The sequence below is a fragment of the Pogoniulus pusillus genome, chromosome 1, assembly GCF_015220805.1.
Source record: "Pogoniulus pusillus isolate bPogPus1 chromosome 1, bPogPus1.pri, whole genome shotgun sequence".
Lineage (NCBI taxonomy): Eukaryota > Metazoa > Chordata > Aves > Piciformes > Lybiidae > Pogoniulus > Pogoniulus pusillus.
Window position 1 is genome coordinate 41,405,548 of NC_087264.1, and position 22,121 is coordinate 41,427,668.

At 42.8% G+C, this 22,121-nt stretch overlaps 1 protein-coding gene across 17 annotated transcripts in view; it reads left to right on the plus strand.

Annotated features, from left to right (window-relative positions):
* The window catches only part of TTLL5 (tubulin tyrosine ligase like 5), a 140,937-nt gene that overhangs the window by 4,504 nt on the left and 114,312 nt on the right, over positions 1 to 22,121 (plus strand). For all 17 annotated transcript variants that reach the window (XR_010303751.1, XR_010303753.1, XR_010303752.1 and 14 more), the window contains exons 5-12: positions 280 to 386; positions 911 to 1,041; positions 1,602 to 1,684; positions 3,687 to 3,756; positions 4,044 to 4,128; positions 12,277 to 12,378; positions 12,515 to 12,606; positions 14,654 to 14,761. Coding sequence is in view for 13 of the 17 variants with exons in the window: in XM_064150040.1 (XP_064006110.1) it covers positions 280 to 386; positions 911 to 1,041; positions 1,602 to 1,684; positions 3,687 to 3,756; positions 4,044 to 4,128; positions 12,277 to 12,378; positions 12,515 to 12,606; positions 14,654 to 14,761 (778 nt within the window). In the remaining 4 variants the exon portion in view is untranslated. The remainder of the gene's footprint in view (positions 1 to 279; positions 387 to 910; positions 1,042 to 1,601; positions 1,685 to 3,686; positions 3,757 to 4,043; positions 4,129 to 12,276; positions 12,379 to 12,514; positions 12,607 to 14,653; positions 14,762 to 22,121) is intronic.

Genomic DNA, 22,121 nt, shown 5'->3' on the forward strand with positions numbered 1-22,121 from the left:
AAGAGATATAAAACACTTTACAAATTTGGTTTAAATAGTCTATAAAAAGAACAAGCCCACAAATTTGTTTAGAAAAATACGACAGGATTATTTCCCTGCACTACTGCACAGTAGGACAGGGGTCTGGCTAGAGTTGTCCTAATATTCGAGATGGTAGAAGAGCTCGTCTTCAGTTAGAATTGTTTTAGTCTCAGAGATATAAAATTACAGTCTCTAGGACACAAGTGGTAATGCTTTTCATTAGTTCTGTGTGTGTGATGGTTTTGTGTTGCTTTTTAGGTGCACCCTAACAGCAGTGACTACAATCTTATGTGGACAGGATCACACTTGAAGCCCTACTTGCTGCGTTCCCTTACAGATATTCAGAAAGTCAATCACTTTCCTAGGTAAGACCTACCTTGATGTCATGTTTTGCTGAACATCTTCCTGATGGTTTGCAAACATTTGAGCATAGCGAGCTCGAACAAAAAGAGCGACCAGAATATATGTGGTACTGAAAACTCTCAATGCACTGGACCTGTGCCACATGCTGTCTTCATCCTAGATAGGCTTTCTAAATGGCACTTCTCTGTAGCCTACATACTGGAGTTTTAATTTTTTTTTCTTTATTTGGTGGTATAAGTAAGTATTTGGCACTTTAGGCTCTTAGTTACTGTTAGAGTTTACGAACGCCATTGTAACAGTTTGCTGTGTTTCAGTCCTGCTTTGGTAATTGCAAGAGGTTGCTACAAACTGGGGTGGATGTTAACATGAGACCATATGAGAGAGACAGTAGAACTGAAGAGGTTAGGGTTTAGACATCTGACAGGTCTATAGATGGTTGTGTCACTTGGATGAAGGGAGGCTGTAATGTGTTTGTTATTTCTTCATGTGGGCAGAAGGTAGTTGGTCTCTTGTTTTGGGACTTCAGGTCATATGAACTGACGCGAAAGGACAGACTGTACAAGAATGTCAGTCGTATGCAGCTGACCCATGGATTCAAGACGTTCCATATCCTACCTCAGACCTTTATCCTCCCAACAGAGTACCAGGACTTCTGCAGTAAGTGCATGACTGGTGGTGCTCAGACCTGAGGCAAAATAACTGGGTGGGAGTAAGGAAATTATTTTTAATAATTTAGCCTGTCGATCATGCCAGTGGTTAAGGCAACAAAATTAATGGAAGCTGGAAAGGTGGTGGAAAAGGCCCTTATGATTCTTTTGATGATTCCTGCACTGCTCTAGGCCTGTGTAAGTCTTCAAGAAGCTGATGTGAGCTTAAGGCTCCAACTATTTTTTTCTGCACAGTGTCGTTGATGATCAACTTTATATTATCGTTGACTAAAATCTGGAAGTACTGAAGAGAAAAGTGCCAAAAGGAGGCATGGGGCCCAGAAACTAATCTATTGGAGTAGCAGCAGTGGCTTCAGGGAGGGGCCATAATAATTGCAGTTAGTCCCAAGGGGTAGAAACACCAAAAAAGGACATTTTAACAAAAAGTAGACTTTGATCTCCTCAGAGTTTTCTAAATGTTTAAGTGTAGGCAGTGTTCTTGATTCTTGCTCCTTCGTAAATGAGCAAAGTGGAAGATGTTTCAGACTTGTACTGTTTTCTTTTCACCAGATACCTATTCTAAGGATAGAGGCCTATGGATAGTGAAGCCTGTGGCCTCTTCCAGGGGTCGAGGTGTCTACCTGATAAACAATGTAAGTGCTCAGCAAAAGGACTGCTTCTCTGCACTGTCTGCAAAACTATGCCAGACACCGGCCCTGCTCTGGGTTTCAGCCATACTTTGGTGAGCTGCTTGGCAGCCCTGAGCAGCTGTCAAAGCCTGACTGGGTCTATGCTGCATAACCAAAAGCAATCTATTTTTTTGTATGATGTGATTATCCTGGAACTTTCAAGTCTTTGCTTATTAGGAGCAAGTTCATGTTCCCTGAGAGAGTTTAGGAAGCTGTGCTGCTTCATACTCTCCTTGTGTCTGACAGTAGACTGGCTTTGGGAAGATTCCCAGAACTTTCCTTGGTTGTTTCCCTGTGTGACCTAAATGGTCTTCAGTCTCCTTATCTCTCTCTTTCCCTTGGAAAAGAACAGTTAAAATGAAACTTTATGTGATATGGTAGGATGTGTAACAGTCTTTGAGCTGTGTTGTCTACATGCCACCGTGCCCTTCCTGGGGTGTAATTGGGATGATTCTTTGTATTCAGTGTGCTGGTTTTAGTGTCTTTTGCCCATTGTGGGCTTTGCAGGGAGCTAGGTCGTCATAGGTAACAAATGCATCTGGATAGGAGCCAAACACATGAGGGAATTCCAATAAATATTCTCAGCAGCAAAACTGACTGGTGAGTCATTTAACTTTCACTCACTCAAGTCCCTTTAACCTCCCCTACACTGAAGTGCTGCCTCATCTGTTCTCTACTTGGATCACTTCCCTTAAAATAGGGGAGCAATTTGCCAAGTCTATGAGGTAAGTATTTCCAGAGCTACACTCAGCCCTTTCCTTGCTTGAAAGAGAGGAAAGAGCTCAGGTTTCTATGTCAGTTTGCCATGGACTGGGGAAAAGACCCTCCTGGGACTATCTCCGTTTGTGCATATCTGTTCCAGAAACACTTCAGCTAGTTTGGCCTAATGGCTATGGTTTCCTTCAGTGTGGTGCCATTAAGGGAGTGTTCTATAATCTCATCACAAGTGTTCTAAAAAACAAACCAAGTCATAAACAAACAGATCAAAATCAGAAAAGCCCCCTGCAACCAACCAACCCCTATCCCCACCCAAAAACATAAAAAAAAGAGAAAATCCCAAACACCATCACAACGCAGCCAATACCCCCTAACAGCAAACCTTGGATTTCTCTGGTTTGTAATAAAAGAGGTTGTCACTTCTGTGTGGTGTGCTGAGGGAAGTTGAGCTTGCTTCCTCATGCTGTGTGTGAGCACTCTGTATGCCTAGGCCTTCTGCTTGTGGTGCTGGCAATGTGGCTGAATACATGCAAACTGGAATAAAGGCAGGATGGTGGCCTTCTCTTGGCTCTTTTGCAAGTGGAAGGCAAGAAAATGTTTTGATCCCATGACTATGTGATGTGTATTTGTCAGATAGAACTTGCTGCTCTGAGCTATGAGGGTAGCATCTTCCTGGTAGAGTAGCCCCTGCTGTGAACTGAATCTCGATAGAATATAGTTAATTGTATAGGCAAGAGGCTAAATAGCAGCCTCTTAGATCTGGCAGGATCTAGTCATAAAGTTGAGGAGTTACTTTTTTCATTTGTGGATTCCTTACCACCTGTAGTTACATAATCGTTCTGGTGTCTTCTGAACCTCTCTCCATCTGTTTGACTAAACACTTGAGAAACAAAAATAATAGCATTCACTTCTTGGATGTGGTTTTTGCCTGCCTATTTTACGTGATTGCCATGTGGCTGTTAAATTTGTGTTCTCCTCTGAGGAGCACTTACCTGGAAGATTCAATGGCCAGTGTTTTTGGCAATTCCCAGGTGTTTGGTTAGGGTCTGATCTATCTTAAGTGCATTGTGACTGACAGTGGTGTGTTTTCATTTTGGTTTTATGTCCTGCCTCCCCAAACATGGTTTATTGGTACAGAGTGGTTTTGTAAGGGAAAAGTTGGTGGGGGGGAAAAAGTGATGAGTTTGATGTACTCATTTTAGTCTTTAAGCCTTCTGGTTTTTCAGTTTTGGATTCTCTTTTTCTGTAGCCAAACCAGATTGTCCTGGAAGACAACATCCTGGTTTCTCGTTACATCAGCAACCCTCTGCTCATAGATGGTGAGTGTGCTCAGGAACTGCTTTTCTCTTTTTTTTTCCCAACCCCACACCTGTGGATCTCTGCAGTTTTGCCAGAATTTGGTTGGATAATTGAGTGGTCTGTCTTTTGCTAATACCAGAAAAAAATGTAACTGGAAAATTCCTTAAAATCTGGAAGCCTTTCAACTTCAGATGCCTATGTCAGCAGCAGATAATGGTTATTGCTCTCAGTTGGTTGAAAATGACTCAGCTGGATCTGATGTCTGAAAAGTATTTGCAGTCCCTGACTTGTGCTAACTCTGTTCCAGATTTCAAATTTGATGTGCGCCTCTATGTTCTGGTTACATCCTATGATCCACTTGTCATCTATCTCTACGAGGAAGGATTGGCCAGGTAGGGGAGGCTTCTTCTTTCTCAGTGTACCTGCACAAGGTGATCTGAAAATGTCTTGGCTTCCCTCTGTACTCCGTCGAGAATTGCAAGTGAGGGAAGTGCCAGTTAGTGAGTTCTGCAGAGTTTAAACATATGCTACTTCATGATGCTGTGTCAGTTCTCTTTATATAGATCTTTGGGGGGGACATATGTACATACATACTAAGTAAAGCAACATATACCATCACTGGCTTGTCCTTTCCAAAGGTCGAGTTCTTGAAACCTCTTTGTACTCCTGATGTCTTTTGTGTCCCTTCTCCGTCCTCCAAGGTGAAGGGAATCTCAACTTCCTCAATTTCTGTTTTGTCCTGAAGATAAAAGTAATTTGAGACCTATTGCTGGCAGTATTTGACTTTGTTTTAATACTTTCAACTGCTTTTCTATTTTTATTTTCTACAGTACTGAATATGTGGTTTTAGATGGTTGAGCTGTTCTTACCCTGCAGGATGCCAGTTTTGTTTTGCTTTAAGTCATGAATCATACTTAAGATTACCAGGAGGAGCACTTATCTGTCAAAAATACCTGTTTCTCTTTATCACAGTTTAGCTAAATACTTGCCTATAGTATTTACCACAGTTGAAATAATTTGCCTACTGACTTCCAACAGACCAGAAACAACTGGTGGTAGTGTTTGAGAAGACAGCATCATGGGACTATTGTTCTACAACAGTTTTAAGCAGTGTTGAATCCCTATTTTAAGCTCATCTACTTCTATTACTGAACTTCATCTACTTACTGAGCAGTTACAGCTGTAGTGTTAACTACAGCTAAAGGCCTGTAGAGAGACTTGTAGTTGAATGCTTTCATGTGGTAGATATGCATTTATTGCAACCAATATCTTTAGTTTCTTTTAAACCTTTCCCTCCTGTGCCTGTAGAGTTGGTATGTTTGTGCAGCAAGTGCTGGCAAGCATTTCTTAGAGGCCTCTCCAATCTTCAAAAAGAGCAAGAAGGAGGACCCAGGTAACTATCAGCCAGTCAACTTCACCTCCATCCTGGAAAGGTGGTGAAGCAGCTTGTTCATGGTGCCATCTCAAAGCATGTTGAGGAAAAGAGGCTTGTCATGAGCAGTCAACATGCATTCACCAATGGAAGTCATATTTGACCAGTCTGATAGCCTTTTATGATGGCATGACTAGATGGATATATGAGGGCAGTGCATAAAGTCTACTTCAGCTTCAGCAAGGCTTTTGACATTGGCTATGAGCATGCCATGGGAGACAAGCTTAAGAGGTGCAGACTGGATGATTGGGTGATGATATGGATTGGGAACTGGTTGAAGGACAGGGTTCAGAGTTTTGGTCAATGGGGCAGTCTGATTGGAGGCCTGTGGCTAGTGGTGTCCCCCAGGAGTCACTACTGGGTCCAGCTCTATTCTGTATCAGTGATCTGGATGAAGAAATAAGGTGTACCCTCAGCCAGTTTGCCGATGGTATCAAACTGTGAAGATTGGCTGACATGCCAGAAGGCTGTGCTGCCATCCAGTGTGTCCTGGACAGAATTCTAATGAGATTTACTAAGGCAAATGTGAAGCCCTGCATCTGGGAAAGAACAACCCCATTTATCGGTACGGGTTTGGGGTTAATATGTTGGAGAGCAGCTCTGAGGAAAAGGACCTGTGAGTTCTGGTGTACAGCAGGATGACCGTGAGCCAGCTAGGTGTATTTATGGCCAAGAAGGCATCCTGGGATTTATCGAGTGTGGCAAGCAGGTCAAGGGAGGTGACTTTCTATAGGTGAGCTTGCCTTGGTGGAGATCTCCAGAGGTCCCTTCCAATCCCTACCACTCCTCGATACTGCCACAATAGTCAAGCACGAGCAGTTGACGCAAAACTTTCCGTGGCCTGTTTTGTGTGGCCCGCAGATGGCGCTAGTGGTCTTCAGCGATTTGTTTCCGTTCTTCCTCATACTCTGGATTTGCAAATTGAGTTAGTGTGGGATAAGGAACCTGGAGCTACTGGATTCTGGCTTCCTATTCAGCTGTTTTTTGCCTTCCATGTAATAGTGTGAATTAAGCAATGGGACCCTTTTGTTGCCTCACGCAGTATATAATGTTTTGATTTAAAGCTGTGAAAAAGCTGTGTGGGGAGGTAGAAATATTTTAACCTTTGAGAGTGGAAGCTGTTTTTTATTCTTTACTTAAGAAAAAAAACCCACACTGCTTAGAAGTGGAAGCAATTTGTAGCAGAGAGCTGAAAGGTAGGGTCAGGGCTAGAATCAAAGGTTCTACTGGAGCTACCTAAGTGGAAATCACCAGCAGAACAAAGGAATCTTTTTAGGACCTCCATAATGCTTGTGGTGCACTGTGATGACTTCAGTGTTTTGAGTTTGCTTTCTGAAGGTAGGTAGTCTCTGAAGTGTAGTCAAGGTGACCTCTTTTGGGTGGTTGTTTTAATTTTCTTTTTCCCTTTTATTAGTCTGTCTGAAATGTAATACTCCCCTCTGGTGTTATGCTTTTCATGTTCCAAGTAGAAGAGGAACCTGACTTTACTCAGTACGTTAGTGACCTCTACCAGAACAGGAGTGCTATCAGGAAACCCTAAGATATAAAGCTTTTTGAAAGGACTTCAGATGGTATAATACATTTCTGATGTTTGATTAGATACTTCCTTAGGCATGGTTTCTCTTGACGTAGCTAGGCTTGTCATGACATGATCTGGAGTGGAATTTCAGGTTTCAGTGCTGAGGAGAAGAAAGGGATTATGGAACTAGCATGTATAACTTTTGTTTCACTTTCCATATGGAAGAAAGAAGAAAGTTTCTTTTGAAGGAGATGTGAAGGGTATGTACCCAAAAGTGAGTATTGAAGCCTTCAGCTATTATTGCTTGATTTGTGCTGGAGATACTGAATAACTGTTTGATTTGCCCTGGCCAAAGTACTCTCTCAGTGCCATTTTTTCAGGAAGATGCTGATCCCAAAGCTTTTTTTTTTGTTTGTTTGGTGTATTTATCTCTTAATAAACTTGAATAGAACTTAAGAAGTGCTGAAGTTGAGTAGATTCTCTTTGTAGTTACTTCCACCCAAGTTCTTGTAGAGTAAGCTGTATTTGTTACGGGCAGAGCTGTAGGAATTGTAGTCAGATATTTGGCTTCTGGAAAGGGACCCTGAAATGAAATGAGGAAAGGGAGGCCCCTAAAATGAAACGTGAAAAAGAATGGGGCCCCAAAATGACATTGGCAGAAGAGTAGTCCTGGCATGAGACTGGAACAGAGAGTGCCCCTGAAAAAAAATTAGAAAAAGAAAGGGCTCCAAAATGACATCATCCTCTAAAAGACTGCAACATTTCCTCAAGAGTTTAGTCTAATCTCAGATTGACTTCTGAAAGACTTTACAAGCATCAACATTTTTCTGCCTTCTGTTCTTACAGCAAGGTCTGCTCCTGTGGCCATAGTGTCTTGTGAAATAATGTGTGAATTCCCGTTGAGTAAGACTTTCTGTAGCATGCCACTCTTCCCTTTCTTGGAGAGGACAAGGGTAGTGGATGAGTAGCCTTTTTACTACAGTGGAGTAAAGACAGTGAATTGCATTCTGAAATGACTGAAGGTAATTTGAACTGGTGTTTCAGTGGTAGTAATGCTCTGCCATCTGAAGCAAGTGTGAAACACAATTTAAGGGATGTGGACTATTGCCAGCTTGTGATCTGCCACCACCCTACCATTCAGAGGCTATTGATAGAGGCTCTAGAAATAACTTGGATTTTCCATTTGCAGCACTTAGCATAAGGCTAGTAAGGCTGTCAGACCAGCTCATGGAGATGTATTAAGCTGGCATTTGACTCTAAATTGGGGTTTTTTTGTTTGTTTTTTTTTTTAAGCTTAAGTTTTTTAATTAGTAACTTTGAGTCATTTAATGTTTTGTATTTTTTTGGATGCATTGCTGAAATGCCTCATGTTAACCCTTAAGAAGAGAGCATCCTAGCAGAATACAGAGTTTACATACTGAGAGCTCTGGCACACATTGAAATGCCTTCTGAATCATTTGCTCCCATGGAAACTGTTTCAAAGTATGAAGGGAATCATGACTTTTTGAAAGAGCTTGCCACTTGTGCACAGTATTTTCCAGCATCTGGCTGAAAGCAAATTATCAACAAATGCTTTTGGTGTGCTGCCAATCCACAATAAGATGGAGGTACTGAAATCATAATTAACAGCATAATCTATGGTGATATGAAACTGTGAGAGATGGCTGACACACTATCAGGTTGTGCTGCCATCAGACAAGATCTGGACAGGCTGGAGAGTTTGGGAAAGGTGAAAGGATATATGCAGAATCATAGAATGGTCTGGGTTGTAAGATAGCTCCAAAGGTCATCTAGTCCAATCCCCTCTGCAGTAAGCAGGGGCATCCTCAACTAGATCAGGTTGTCCAGAGCCCTGTTGAGCCTTACTATCCTGCCCTGAAGTCCTGCACCTGGAGAGGAGATGAGTATTAACAAAGCAAATTTGGGATGAACTATTTTGTGGATTTGGTGTGCAACTTCATTGCACAGACAGATGCTCCAAATTCCCCTCCTTCTATTCCTTCCTTTTCCGTACACCCCCCCCCCCCCCCCCCCCCCCCCCCTTATTTCTTTTTCCTGGATATTGCCTCATTTTTCCTGATTCAAGACTTCATCCAAATGTCCCTTTGTTTGAGGTATCTCTGCTCTCCTTAGTACTTTCTTCACCTTTTGCTAGGGCTTCTTAAGATAGTATATGTCTGACTTCCTCTTCGCCCTTACTTTCTCCCCTATCTTTTCCAAGACACTAGCTGTTGTGGGCCAGGAGGGTGGTCGTAGTGAAGAGAAGGTGGTTTTTCTTTTGTGGATTTGGTTTATTTCATTTGATTCAGCTTTTTGGACTAGAACATGCTTGCTGCTATGTGCTGTGGTTGTTAGCAGTGGCTTATACTGCTGAAGAGATGCCTTGAGTGCTGCCCTTGATAATTTATTTTACTTTTTCTCTAAAATCTGAAACCTAGAGTGGTTGGCATTGGAATGCTTCTTTGTTGAAGCTGTTTAGAGTCTATCACCATGCTGTAGAGCACAGCTGATTTTTTTTTTGCTCCCAAGGAGTCAAGCTTTGCCTGTTTGATCTTACCTGTATTCATTAATTATTCCACTGGCTAAAATCGTGGATGCTTTCTCTGTCCCTGCTGTCTGTTCACTTCATATCTATTCATGTCTACTCTCCCCAATAATTGTTTTCCCATCCATTGCAACTAACTCTTCTGATTTTCTGTGGAAGTGGCATAGATAATTGTGGTTTAGCTATTCTACAACAGCAAGCTCTATTTAATCCATGAAGCATAGCATAGATATGTTCAATGGGCTGCCCAGGGAGGTGTTCAAGAAAAGACTGGACGAGGCACTTAGTGCCATGGTCTAGTTGACTGGAAGGGGCTGGGTGCTAGGTTGGACTGGATGATCTTGGAGGGCTCTTCCAACCTGGCTGATTCTATGATTCTAAAATGTATATAGAATCAGGAGCTGGTTACACATAGAACAAGCAAATGATTGCTTTTGGAGCAGATGATTGTTGTAGGTCCCGTCCAACTGAAATTATTCTATTTAACTGAATGGCATGTCCTTGTCTTGCAAACATTGCCACAGGTAGTGTTATCCTCTGCTTTATGTTTGATATTTTGATTTATTTTACTATTTATTATTTCTATTTTTTAAAGTTGTGTGCCCTGTTTCTAACATGGAGACACTGCTGTCCTCTGACTGCATCTTAACACATTCCTTTATGTCTGAAACAGGATGTGTGTCTCATTGAAAGCTAGTTGGCATCTTTCTATATTTGCTCACCTGGCTGCAAAGTGCTCTGGTTTGCCTGTGGCTATGGATTTTGTGGAGCAAATCGAGTGGCTAGAGTGTCCAGCCAAGCAGGTGATGAGCTTTCAGCTGTCGTGCATCCTTAGGTTGGCAAAGGCTGATTATGTAACTACACCTTTGGAAAGCAACTTCTGCACAGGATTTACTTCTAAACATGTTTAATTTTAAACTGGCATGGTGATCAAGAGAAACAGTCCTGCACTCTTTCACTGGCTGCTGTTCCCATTGTCATGTTGACTCTCCTTTCCTGGCACAGGTGTGTGATCAGTCCCTCTGGCTGCACAGTGCAAACTGAAATGGAGGGGTAGTAACTGTACTAGCAGTTGGTTGCAGGAAGCTCCTTCCTCTCCTCTCTAAGTTTCTATTGTTTTAGCATTCATTGAAGTACTTCTTAAAGAGGTGTGCTCTTAATAAGATTACTTGCACACCTTCAGTTCATTTTTGTACTCTGTTCTTATGCTCATTCAGGATCTCGTGGTGTCCATTGTATTGTGTCACCACAAACACTTCTTTACCCCTGCAGCAAAATGATCTGGCTTGCTAAAGAGCTTAGCAAAAAATGCTGTTTTAGGTGGCTCACTGTGAAGGACAGATGCCCTCATGCTGGTATTGTGCAGGTAGAATGAAGGTGGATAGCTGAAGAAAATATAGTTAGCTTAAGTCTGGGTGGCCACTGATGGGAAGGGTGACAATATCTTACAAAGTTACAGCATTATAGATGGATGAGGAAGTTGGTCTACCTTTGTCTTTTTGTGCTCTTCCCCCTCTCACAATCTGTTCCCTCTGCAACCTCCTCAACACAAAACAAAAGTCCCTCAAACGCCTTACAAGCCAAAATTCCTGGGCTGTTTTTCAGTTGGATCAAATCTTTGATTTATTTCAACACAAACATCTCTGAAGGTACTGTATGGCAGAGGGTATAGTGATGTGGTACTTGTTTACAGTACAGGTCAATGTGTCTTAATCAGGAGGTTACCACTATTTCCATAATAAACAGACCGATTTAAGTGTTGACTGTAACAGGAGTCATATGAAGAATAGATAAGCTTGTAGCAGTGTCTTGCCATGATTGTGTGGTGGTTTGGGTGTTACCCGCCCCCCCCCCCCCACTTTTAGAAATACCCAGTTAGACTCAGTTGGTTCTGGGAATATAAATGAAGCTATTTATTTACAGCTAGCACAATATGCAAGCAGCTATTTACAGTCTATACAGTTATAGACAGAAATATACAAGGTAAAGGTAATACAGAAACACAACTCCCTTCCCAGAAACCTGAGTCCCCAGGAGGGGCTCTCAACCACCCTGCACCTTCCCCCTGCCCCTCTCAACCTTACCCCAGTCCTAAGGAAGAAAAGAGGTTCAGCTAAGAGGTTAAGAAGCAAAGGTGAGTGGCAGGTGAGGTTAGGAAGATGCAGCTCAGTCCGAGCCCAGCCAGAAAGTGAAGAGAAAAATGGCCTGAGTGTTACCTAATGTTTACATTCTTCTTCAGCGAGACTCTGAGGGAAGGAGACATCACCACTGTTTTCCTTTCACAGCCTATGGTCTAGTTTTTCTTACCAAAACATTCTACTCTGCTTCAAACTAGCACAGATCGTGATCTTTCCTATAGCCTCTTTCCTTGTACACAGCTAGATGACATCTTTGAGACCCAGAAGGGTCATTTCTGAGAACACCACCACCTTGGAGCAGATGCTGCTTGTTGAGCAAATTGATTTGTCCTGTAGGTTGTATCTGGTCTTCTGGATGCCCCTTGAAAAAGAGGATTGACAATTGTAGGCTGTGTAGGTGTTGGTGGTAGAAATCTCTTCCTGCTCTTCGCTTAGAATACACAAGAAGTGAGCTGTGCTTGTATGAAACTTCAGGAAATAAGAAGTTTGTTATGCATACATAGCATGATTGCTCTGAATGTCTGCATTTCCCAGGACCAGTGAATATTATGTGCTCCTGGGAGGCCCTACTGTGAAATTAAAGGGCAGAATGCCTGGGGACCACAGATCTGTGCAGTTGAGAGAAAAATATGCCTGGCATGATGTGCAAGATATTAGACTGTGAAAACTCCTATGAGAACAGATAGAGCATCCTGCTCTGAGACACTGAAAAGGAAACTAAATGCACCTGAATATAGCCCTTAAGAATCAAATGTATCTTTCATGAGAGGAATTTACATGTGATGAAGTCTAATTACTTGCATTCTCTGCCTAGGTGCTCTTGTGGATCAGCCTGTGTAATAGGTCATACTTAGCAAACAGGTCACTTGATCAAGATAAGCTGTGAATCTTTATCTCTCTTAACAGGTTTGCAACAGTGAGGTATGACCAGGCATCCAAGAACATTAAAAACCAGTTCATGCATCTGACCAACTACAGTGTCAACAAGAAGAGTGGAGATTATGTCAGGTACTTGACCAAAAAATGTAATTTCATCTCTAGAGATTGTGTCTGTATACCTAAGCTGGTCTAAGGTGCATGTCCATAGAGATAGGCTAGTGGTGTTGACTTGCTGCTTTCATTTTTGGGGTTTTTGTTTCTTCAGCTGTGATGATCCTGATGTAGAGGATTATGGAAACAAGTGGAGCATGAGTGCAATGCTGAGGTACTTAAAACAAGAGGGGAGAGACACCTCAGGTCAGTACAGGTCTTGTTCTTTTATTCCTTTGTTGGATCTTAATCGTCTCACTAGAGTGAGTCCTAAGAAGTCAGGGAAGAGCCCCAGTGAGTCCCATTTTTACCAGAGCAGGGTGGAGTGAAGCACTGTGCTTTACAGCTTACTCACTAAATCTATGCATTTATTCTCTATCCCTAATGATGAGTCCTACCCCTTCCCAGAGATGAGGCCTACCCCTTCCCTTTTGCAAGTAATATTCTGGGACTTTCTTAGGGCATGTTTCTTAATATTTTACCTACATTTCCCATTTCTTAAGGTCATTCCATTCCTTCTAAAAGCTTCCCTCCCTCTACTGCTCCCATGGCCTGTTCAATCTGATGAGTGACCAGCTTCTGGAGAACTGTGCCAGTTTGAATGACTCTTGGATGTGGTGTCATCTTTCCATGGCTCAGGTTTTTGCTGGGTGTTTTCATTCCAATCTCTGTTTCATGTGAAATAGCTCCCTCTGCCACACCTTTACCAGGTCTGCTAGAAGTAAACACATCTGCAGAGCAGAGTCCAAGTATGTCCTTCAAGGGATAAATTTACCTGTGATTCTAGGGCATCAGTAATATTACTGATAGCAGCTCTGCCCCTGTTGCAGATATTGCCAGGGAACACTTTGTTGGAGGAAGGGGTTTTGAATCTGATTATCAGATGGAAGTAGAATTTTTTCCCATCATAGGTGTGCATGGCTGTCTAATCACTTGCACCATATATTTTCAGTAAGCTGTGCACACACACCTGTTGATGAATTTTCACACCTCACCCCAACCTAAAGTGCACCTATAAAGCATACACTCTTAATTAGTAAGCAAACTACTGAGTAATGCAAGTGGGTTTCTCCAACTATCTGTTACAAAGCTTCTTGCGCCTTTCTCTGATGCATCTGGTTCTGGCCATAGGGAAGCAGAATGTTGGCTGGAAAGTGCTGGCCTTGCCTGGGCTGGCAAGATTTTGTGTTCTGGGATGTTGATGTGCACTTACACATTCTCGTGCTGTATTGCTTTCACTTAGTTTTCTTCTGACACAGATGTTCACATTTGAATTTGCTTGCATGCTCCTCTGTAATTATTCATGTCCCTGCATGTACTCATCTGAACATGAGAAATATCAATGTTAGACCTCAATTGAACTTTCTAGTCAAGTGACTTGTACTAAATCTTCTTTGGGACAGGGATTACCAAATGTCTGTTGGGGTTTGCTGGAGGTCTTGTGTGTTTGCTTGTGCTCCTTTTGAGGGATGGAGAAGGCTGTCCTATCATCCCTACTAACATTTCAATCTAAGTGTTCATTCGTTCCCCCCTCCTTTCACTTCTCTGTTGCTTGTGCTTGAAAACAGAAACTGAGTGTGATGTTCTTTCTATTGCATGACTCATCCCAAGCCCAGCATGGAATCCAGATCTACATCTAATGTGCATCTTTTCTTGCCTTTTGCTCTCTCTCTCAGCTCACATTCCTGTTCCTGAGTTCTGTTTACAGAGAGAGCATCCTTGCTGAAAGTGCAGCTCCTAGCCAGCAGGACTAGGAGCTGTCACCAGTCATAGCATTTGGAAATGATTTGTGAATTGTGGTATGGAACCAACTGCTTTAGAGGAAGGTGCAATATCCCAGGACAGTTATAAAAGTTCGCAAGAAAAAAAATTGTATCTCAGTGTCTCTGTTTAAGGACTTATCTCACTAACCCACTCTTCCTTAGTCCTTCCCAATACTCTTGAGTGGGTGGTGATCAGACTCCAGCTGACTTGTGCTGATGTGCTTGACACGTGTTTTTGCCTACCTGCACTGTACACATGCTGACTGTCATCATTCTCATTCGTGACTATTTTTGCACCAGGATACTTACCCATATATCTATCTACTTATGCTCACATGCATTTCCAGACATCATTGCTTTGTCATCCACAGGCTCTCACGTGCTTTGTTTCACTAAAGTTTTTGTCCACATGCATATTCTCATGCTTTCCAAGATACTGTATGCTACCTCACCATCTTTTTCGGTCTTCCTTTCTCCTCCTCTCCTTGCAGCACTGATGGCCAATGTGGAGGACCTGATTATCAAGACTGTAGTTTCTGCTGAGCTGGCCATTGCCACAGCTTGTAAAACCTTTCTGTCGCATCGTGGCAGCTGCTTTGGTAAGGCACTGGGACCTTTTTATTGGTTTACTCTTGATACTGTTTGAAATGTCCAGCTTTCTGATGGCACAGAGAAATGTGTGTACTGTGTGTTCCCTATTGCAAGGAAACCAGATACTGTGGGTTGGTTTGTTTTTGCACAGTACAGGCCTTTGTGAGGGCAGGGGATGTTGAGTTGTAATTGCTCATGTGCCAGTGCCTTTCATCAGACTCCGATGCTAGAAAATGGGATGATGGAAGAGGACTTGAAAGAGAACTGAGGAAGTGCTGGGAAGTTGAAGTTACTGACCCACTAGTACCTTTGCAAAGGATGGCTGTGGGAGATTACACATCCTTTTACAACACTTAGTATTTTCTTTTGAGCTGTCTAGCCCAACGTAAGTCTGGGTTGCTGTCTTACGTGCATCTGAGGCATAGGGAGGACTGAAATTGTAGTGCAGCACCTGGAATGACGGTGATGCTGAGATGCTGCTGCGCTTGTGCTTGTGCGAGAGCACCGCATGGTGGCGACAAAGCCTGTTTCTGGCAGAAGCTGGGCGTAGAGCTATGTGCTGGCAAAGGGATTCGAGAATTCGCTGGCAGCCGATGCTGGGATGGGGCCCAGAAAGCAGCGGCTGGTACCACAGTGTGCCTTCTCCCACTTTCCAGTGGCTGCTTCCCAACCTTCCCTAAAGAGGCCTCCTCCTGCTGTTAGTCCCCCTTGCTTATGTGGATACACACACGAAGATGGAGTCTCTGGGCAGGGGAAATGAGTCTAGAATTCATCTCAGTCAGTGCTTAAACCAAATATCAAGTTTGGTTTAAGCTATCCTGTGTTTAGGTATTGAGACATATTTAAACTAGCTGTGACAGGTGAATCCATTTCTGTAGTCCTTGTGTTGCAAGTGGGTGTTGACAGTTCTGCAGGTTTCAGTGCTCTGACATAAATGCTGTCATCTCTGAATATTTGGAGGCAATGAGATGGTCAAGAATCAAGGAAGAGCCATAGTCAGAATGTTGTTGAGTGCCAAACTAGCTACCTTTTGTACTAGCTTTGTTCAAAGGTGGAGAACCTTGACATACATGGGTATCTATGAGATGGATAATCACAATAAGCATCCAGTTGGAAGAGACCTGAAAGATCATCTAGTTCAATCCTAATCACAGAAGGCTATTAGTTTCAATGAATTAGCAGTTCATCAGCTACTCTAGAGATGCCAGCAATTGTATTAAAAAAAAAGGACACCAAAAACCTTTTAACTCCCTCTTTTGTGGCTTCTCCCTCATTTGTAGGTTCCTCTGAGCTCTGTGTGTGTAAACTAATGTTCCTCGTGTACTTTTTGCTGAGCCTGGCTCTGAGGTTATCCCACTTCCTGCTGCCTCCCCAGGGCTGCAATAACCACCCTCTTAGATACTCCCCCACAAATAAACTGTTTTGTTCCATTTATTTCAGTGTAAACATAAATTAAGTGCTTCCCAGGAAAGAGAGCTTAAGTAGGAGCCATACTGCTTCCCTAGGGAGCCTGAGGCATTTCCAGAGCTCAGTACTTTCTGCCACCTTCCCCCACAATTAAGTGGTGGTCCCTGGGTCCTTGTCCCAAGGATTTGAACTGCCCTTGTCTTGCTGTATGGCTCATTCTTCATCTCTGTGCCTTGTTCTGATGCTCTTTGGTTGTGCCACTTTTAGCCATACTGTAAAAAAGGCAGTTTTTCTGACTGGAAATGTTCAGAATGGCTGAGTTCATAGCTGATAACATGAGGGAGAAAACTGAGACTGAAGATTTCAAGGCAGTATGCAGAGCCTTGGAGCCATGGGAATAATTTTTTTCGTCCTGGGCTGTGAACAATGAAGCTGGATGTGTGCCATGAGGAAGACTGATGATTTGGAAAATAAACTCAGACTTCAAAAACCTGTATGTGCAATTCAGGTGCAGAGGTAGGCCTCACTTGGGAGCCTTCTGGGAAAATATGACTAACAAAATGTGCATTCTACTCTAGTCTCTATAATGCTGCTCTAGGGAATGAGACTTCAGAACAATTGACACCTTATTACTAAAATCTAAAAAACAAGTCCATGTTTGTCTGGATATGTTTTCCCAGGTGAGTCCCTGCTTAGAGATCTGGGTCAGGCACACAGATACCATACACATATCCTTTATCTTTTTCTGGTTTCATACATGATACATCAAGGAAAAGCAGAAAAAGTGTTTCTTACACTTATTTTTCTTGCAAAGTTTAGTTCCACGACACCAGTCTAGTTTTATACCCTTACTGTTAGGTTTTGCTTTAAAGCCAGTAAGTGAGGATGCCATCTTGAATCTGAAAAAGGTTGTCCTTAGAGTCCTCTGGCTTTTGCCAGATTCAGAAGTACTGTATCTTTGAGGTTACATCTTCCGATGATCCAGTGTGCCAAGTTGTAACTTTGTCTTCAGAATTTAACAGAACTGTCATTTGAGCCTGGAAAGTGAAATAAGTTCAAGGGGTAGGTCTTCTAGTGATACTCCTGTAGATGTGTAGGGGTCTGTCCCTCCACTGTTTTCCTTACCTGTCACTTTATAGCTCTAAATAGTTCCTAATTGATTGTTGATGATTTAGCATTTAGAGCTCATCTGAAAGAGTCAAAATCCATGTTGTTGCTGAAATTTTCTGGCTTCTTTAGAAAGCTATTCTCAGATTGGTAGCACCAGTTCAGAGTGGTGAGGCAGACCTGGGTGATCTTATTACTGTCTACAACTACCTGAAGGGGCATTGTAGCCAGGTGGGGGGTGGCCTCTTCTCCCAGGCAACCAGCAACAGAACAAGGGGACACAGTCTCAAGTTGAGCCAGGGTAGGTATAGGCTGGATGTTAGGAGGAAGTTCTTCCCAGAGAGAGTGATTTCCCATTGGAATGGGCTGCCTAGGGAGGTGGTGGAGGCACCGTCCCTGGGGGTCTTCAAGAAAAGACTGGATGAGGCACTTAGTGCCATGGTCTAGTTGACTGGATAGGGCTGGGGGATAGGTTGGACTGGATGATCTTGGAGGTCTCTTCCAACCTGGTTGATTCTATGATTAACTCTTCCAAAAATGGCCATAAGGAGGTGACCAGCGTTGTGAATTTATCAGTGGACTTGCATTACACAAGTCTGAATCAACCCTTGCTTTTCATTCCTTTTTCTGCTGCCAGTGGTTGTTGGAATAAAATTGAAGTCTTTAGTATATAGATGAGAACATAGAAGTGAGGAATGCTAAGTTGTTATCTCCTGGTTTGTGTGGGTCTGAGGTTGTTGGAGTTTAGGAGACTGAAATCAGAAGAACTTGGGCTAATGAGGAGAGGTAACATGCTTTGTTTCTCCTTCACTTCACGTACTTGTGTTTCTATGGAGCCATTGCCTTTTCTTTTGACCTAGCTGATACTACATTTTCTTGATCTGGCTGCCTGAATTTGAAGTAGCAGCAGGTCTACTCTTCTGTTCCTCAGTGACCTAAAGGGAGTTAAATTATGTCCAACGGTGGTTATTTGGGTGTTAACATCTCTGCTCACTGTGGTCTCGCACACTAGGTTGAACTTTCTTTTTGATGGGATGATAATTTATTTACCCTGTAAAATTACAATTATAAGGACAGTCCAGTTTGCACCAAGACTCTTGTTCTTTGATGTTAGCCTTGAAGATGGCATTGTTAGTTTTTCTGACTTCAGAGCAGAAGAATGATTCTGAGTCTAGTATAGGTGATGGCTCCAACTCTAGTCTCTTCGAAGAAAGTAGTGGTTCGTGTAGGAGGAGTGTATCAAAGTGGTGTAAGGTTTTAAGGGCAAGGCTTATGAGGAGTGGCTGACACTGCTTGGCTTCTTCAGAATAGAAGGCTGGGAAGTGACCTCATCGTAGTCTACAACTTCCTCAAGGAGTGCAATTAAGAGGGAGGTGCTGATCTCTCTCTGATGATCAATGACTGCACATGAGTGGTGTCAGGGGAAGTTCAGATTGGGCAACGGGAAAAGGTTCTTCCCTGAGAGGGTGGTTGGTCACTGGAACATGCTCCTCAAGGAAGTGGTCATGGCACCAACCCTTTCAGAGTTCAAGGAGTGTCTGGATGATGCTCTCAGTCATTTTAGTTTTAGTCAGTCCTATGAAGAGCAGAGAATTGTATCCCTTCCAAATTGAGATATTCCATGATTCTATGTAAGCACTCTGAAACAAATCCACTTCTGAAGACTTTTATTTGGAATGTGACTGTGTCCTTCGAGGTTCAGTAGAATGAAAAGAAGGTTAAGAAGTCATATTATAAATAAAGGACTTTTTCTGGTTGCCTGTTGTGGAGAAAGCACCTCTAAGACAGTTTGGCCAAGTCTGACCAACTCTGGCAGGTGCAGGCTGGATGAAGCAGACAAGAATACTGGCATGTGGAATAATTGTGCACCTTCACATCTGGGTTCTTTCTTCTAATAACACTGAGAAATAAAACTTTGCTTTGTTAAAGTTCTCTGGAAAAAGGAGTTAAATTGCATGATTTGCAGTGCAAGGCAAAATCCTACACAAGACTACAGTACTAGTACTTTCCCCAAAGCCTTCGGTGTCCAGAGGTGTCTGTTCTATTACTTGATCTGATACAGTGTGGCCTTTTGCTTATCAAAGCTTAAACTCTTACAATGGCCTTTCATAGAGTGACAGAAATGATTTGGGACTTGACTGGTAGCCTGAAGACATAGATTTGTTCATGACCCATAGCTGTTAAGATGAGCTCTACCTGAGCTGGAAGCAGGCACTGTACCGTCACTAGATAAAGCCAGAGGAGTTCATTGCTGAATAAAATATGAGGTTCATTTACAAAACACTATGCAGTACCTCCATCACTCTGCTTTTAGAAGTTTTTCTCCCATTCATTGAGTGGTTGCTGTTTAGATGAAATGATAGCACTTTTTGTTAGCTTTTCTAACTGAAACTCCTTGATACATGCTGTCTGTAATCACGATCTGCAAGATAAGGAACAGGAAAAGTAGGAAAGAAAAGGGAAGATGTGAATTTCAGCATCAGATAGATATAGTTCCTTGCACTGGGAATGTTTGTAAATATGCTCCTGCTTAAAATGATCATTATCTATTGCAAAATCGGGAGCGTTGCATCCTGTACAGCTTTGATTCAGTGTATGTCTGTCCCTTTCTAGCCTCCCTTCAGCTGCAGAATGTATACTTTGCAGTGAAGCTGCTTTTCTCCCAGTGAACAAGCTGAAAGCAAAGACCAGCATTAGAGGAATCCCCTAGGAATTGAGTTTATTCTTTCGGTGCAAGATTATGGAAACATTGTTTGCACTACCAGGCTATCACTTGTGACTTTGTTATTCTCTCCAAGTCTAGAAACTGAGTCTCTGGAGATACTTTCTAAAAAGGAAGTGCCAATGCAGTCTGTGACATAAAAATGAACTTGGAATACATAGAAGTTTACCAGAACAAAAAACTTGAGTCTATGTCCCCAGCCTTCCTCATAGTCTTAAATAGTGATATTGGTGAAAAAATGTCTGGCTGAACTGTTGCTCTGAGACTCTAGACTGAAGCTAGCTCTTCTCTTGGGAGGAAGGGAAGCTTGGTCAGCAGTGACTTCTTGATGGGATCGAAGGGGAGAGTCAAACTGTTCTTGTGTCTTGGTAACAGCTGGTGCCTCCTGATAGAATTCCAATCTCTTTAGCAAATTGTGAGGGATTTTTATGGATTGTAGTAGCAAGATGAGAGGAGTGAGGAAAGACACTTTGGAAACATGGTGTCTTAATTTCTTCTGTTCTTCCATTGGCAGCAATAGTGGCGTGAGGTGGGTTGCCATAAACCTACCTTTGCCACAGCCTGAGGTATTTGTTTCTCTGTCAGTCAGTCTGTTTCCTTTACTCTCTAAAGAGGGAAATGACAGTCTTGTTTAAGTTCCTAATTGCAGAGGATGTGCTTCTGATCTTGCTATGTTCAATGCTTTACCTCAGTGTGCTGCCGATGTGTTTATTTTTACAGATTAAAGTTTCACAGTAGAGAGGATCCTTCTGTGTTCAGTCTAGGTAGTGCATGTTCCAAATATGGCAGAGGCCTTGGAGATATTTCTAGGCTGGCTGAAACCACAGGTAGTTTATCTCCTGTTTGTGCCTTAGTATCCTGTGCAGATTTGAGAACGCCTTTGTGCTGAGCCTGACAGAGGAACTGGTCAGACTTCATTCTTTTATCAGAATATGGATACTGCATAGCTCCTGATGACCTGAGGTGTCAGAGGCATTTGTCTAGTGGCTGCAGATGTGACCTAGAATACATTAGATTCCATTAGACATGGAATAGCATTAGAGACTTTCTAGGATGCCCTAAAGCATTGTAGGTGGCATTAGATGCTTAACAACGCAATAGATGCAACAGGGATGCCTGAAGAGCTTATTGTTTTAATAAGGCAGAAGCCAGGGGTGCAAAGCATGAGGAGCATGGTCAGGGCTAAAGTCGAGAGGCTTCCCACATATACAACTACCTGAAGGGACATTGTAGCTGGGTAGGGGGTGGACTCTTCTCCCAGGCAAGCAGCAATAGAACAAGGGGACACAGTCTCAAGTTGTGCCGGGGTAGGTGCAGGCTGGATGTTAGGAGGAAGTTCTTCCCAGAGAGAGTGATTGACATTGGAATGGGCTGCCCAGGGAGGTGGTGGAGGCACCGTCCCTGGAGGTGTTCAAGAAAAACCTGGATGAGGCACTTAGTGCCATGGTCTAGTTGACTGGATAGGGCTGGGTGCTAGGTTGGACTGGATGATCTTGGAGGTCTCTTCCAACCTGGTTGATTCTATGTAAAAGTGGATCAAGAAAGTGAATAACTGGATGGGAAAGAGACGTTTCAAGAGCAAGTGGTTTGTAAGGGAGAAAAGTTTGGGAGAGTAGGACAAAGCCAGAGGAAAAGACTAGCAAAGGTCCTTTGAGGGGCAGAGGGAGGGGATGACTAGCAGCAACTAGCCAAAACAAAATGATCTATTTCCTGACCAGGACTGGGTGGTCGCAGACCAGCAGCTGTCACAGGTCTAGTCATTGCTTTTCTGCTTCAGACATGAGCTACTTGTCCACTGGTGTTTGCTCTGCTGTTACGAGTCACAAGTCCTCACCAAAGATTAGATTTTAAAATAATGTTTTTAAATAATCAGAAGTTTCTCCTGCTCAAAATGCGTTGCTAATGTTTACATGTAAAATCTCCACCTCCTCCTTTTCCCTCTACTGCAGCCTTTCCCATCTATGGAGTAAGAGAGCCAAATGCAGATTCAGCCTCAGTTCTTTGGCGTTAACCACCTTCTTAATGCTCTGCTGTTTTACTTCCCACTCAGTGTCTGGCTACATAGTCTAGAAAAGTGAGCAGGCAATACTCACTCTGCTGCTATTTCCTCCCCTTCCAAGTTCCACCCCCCC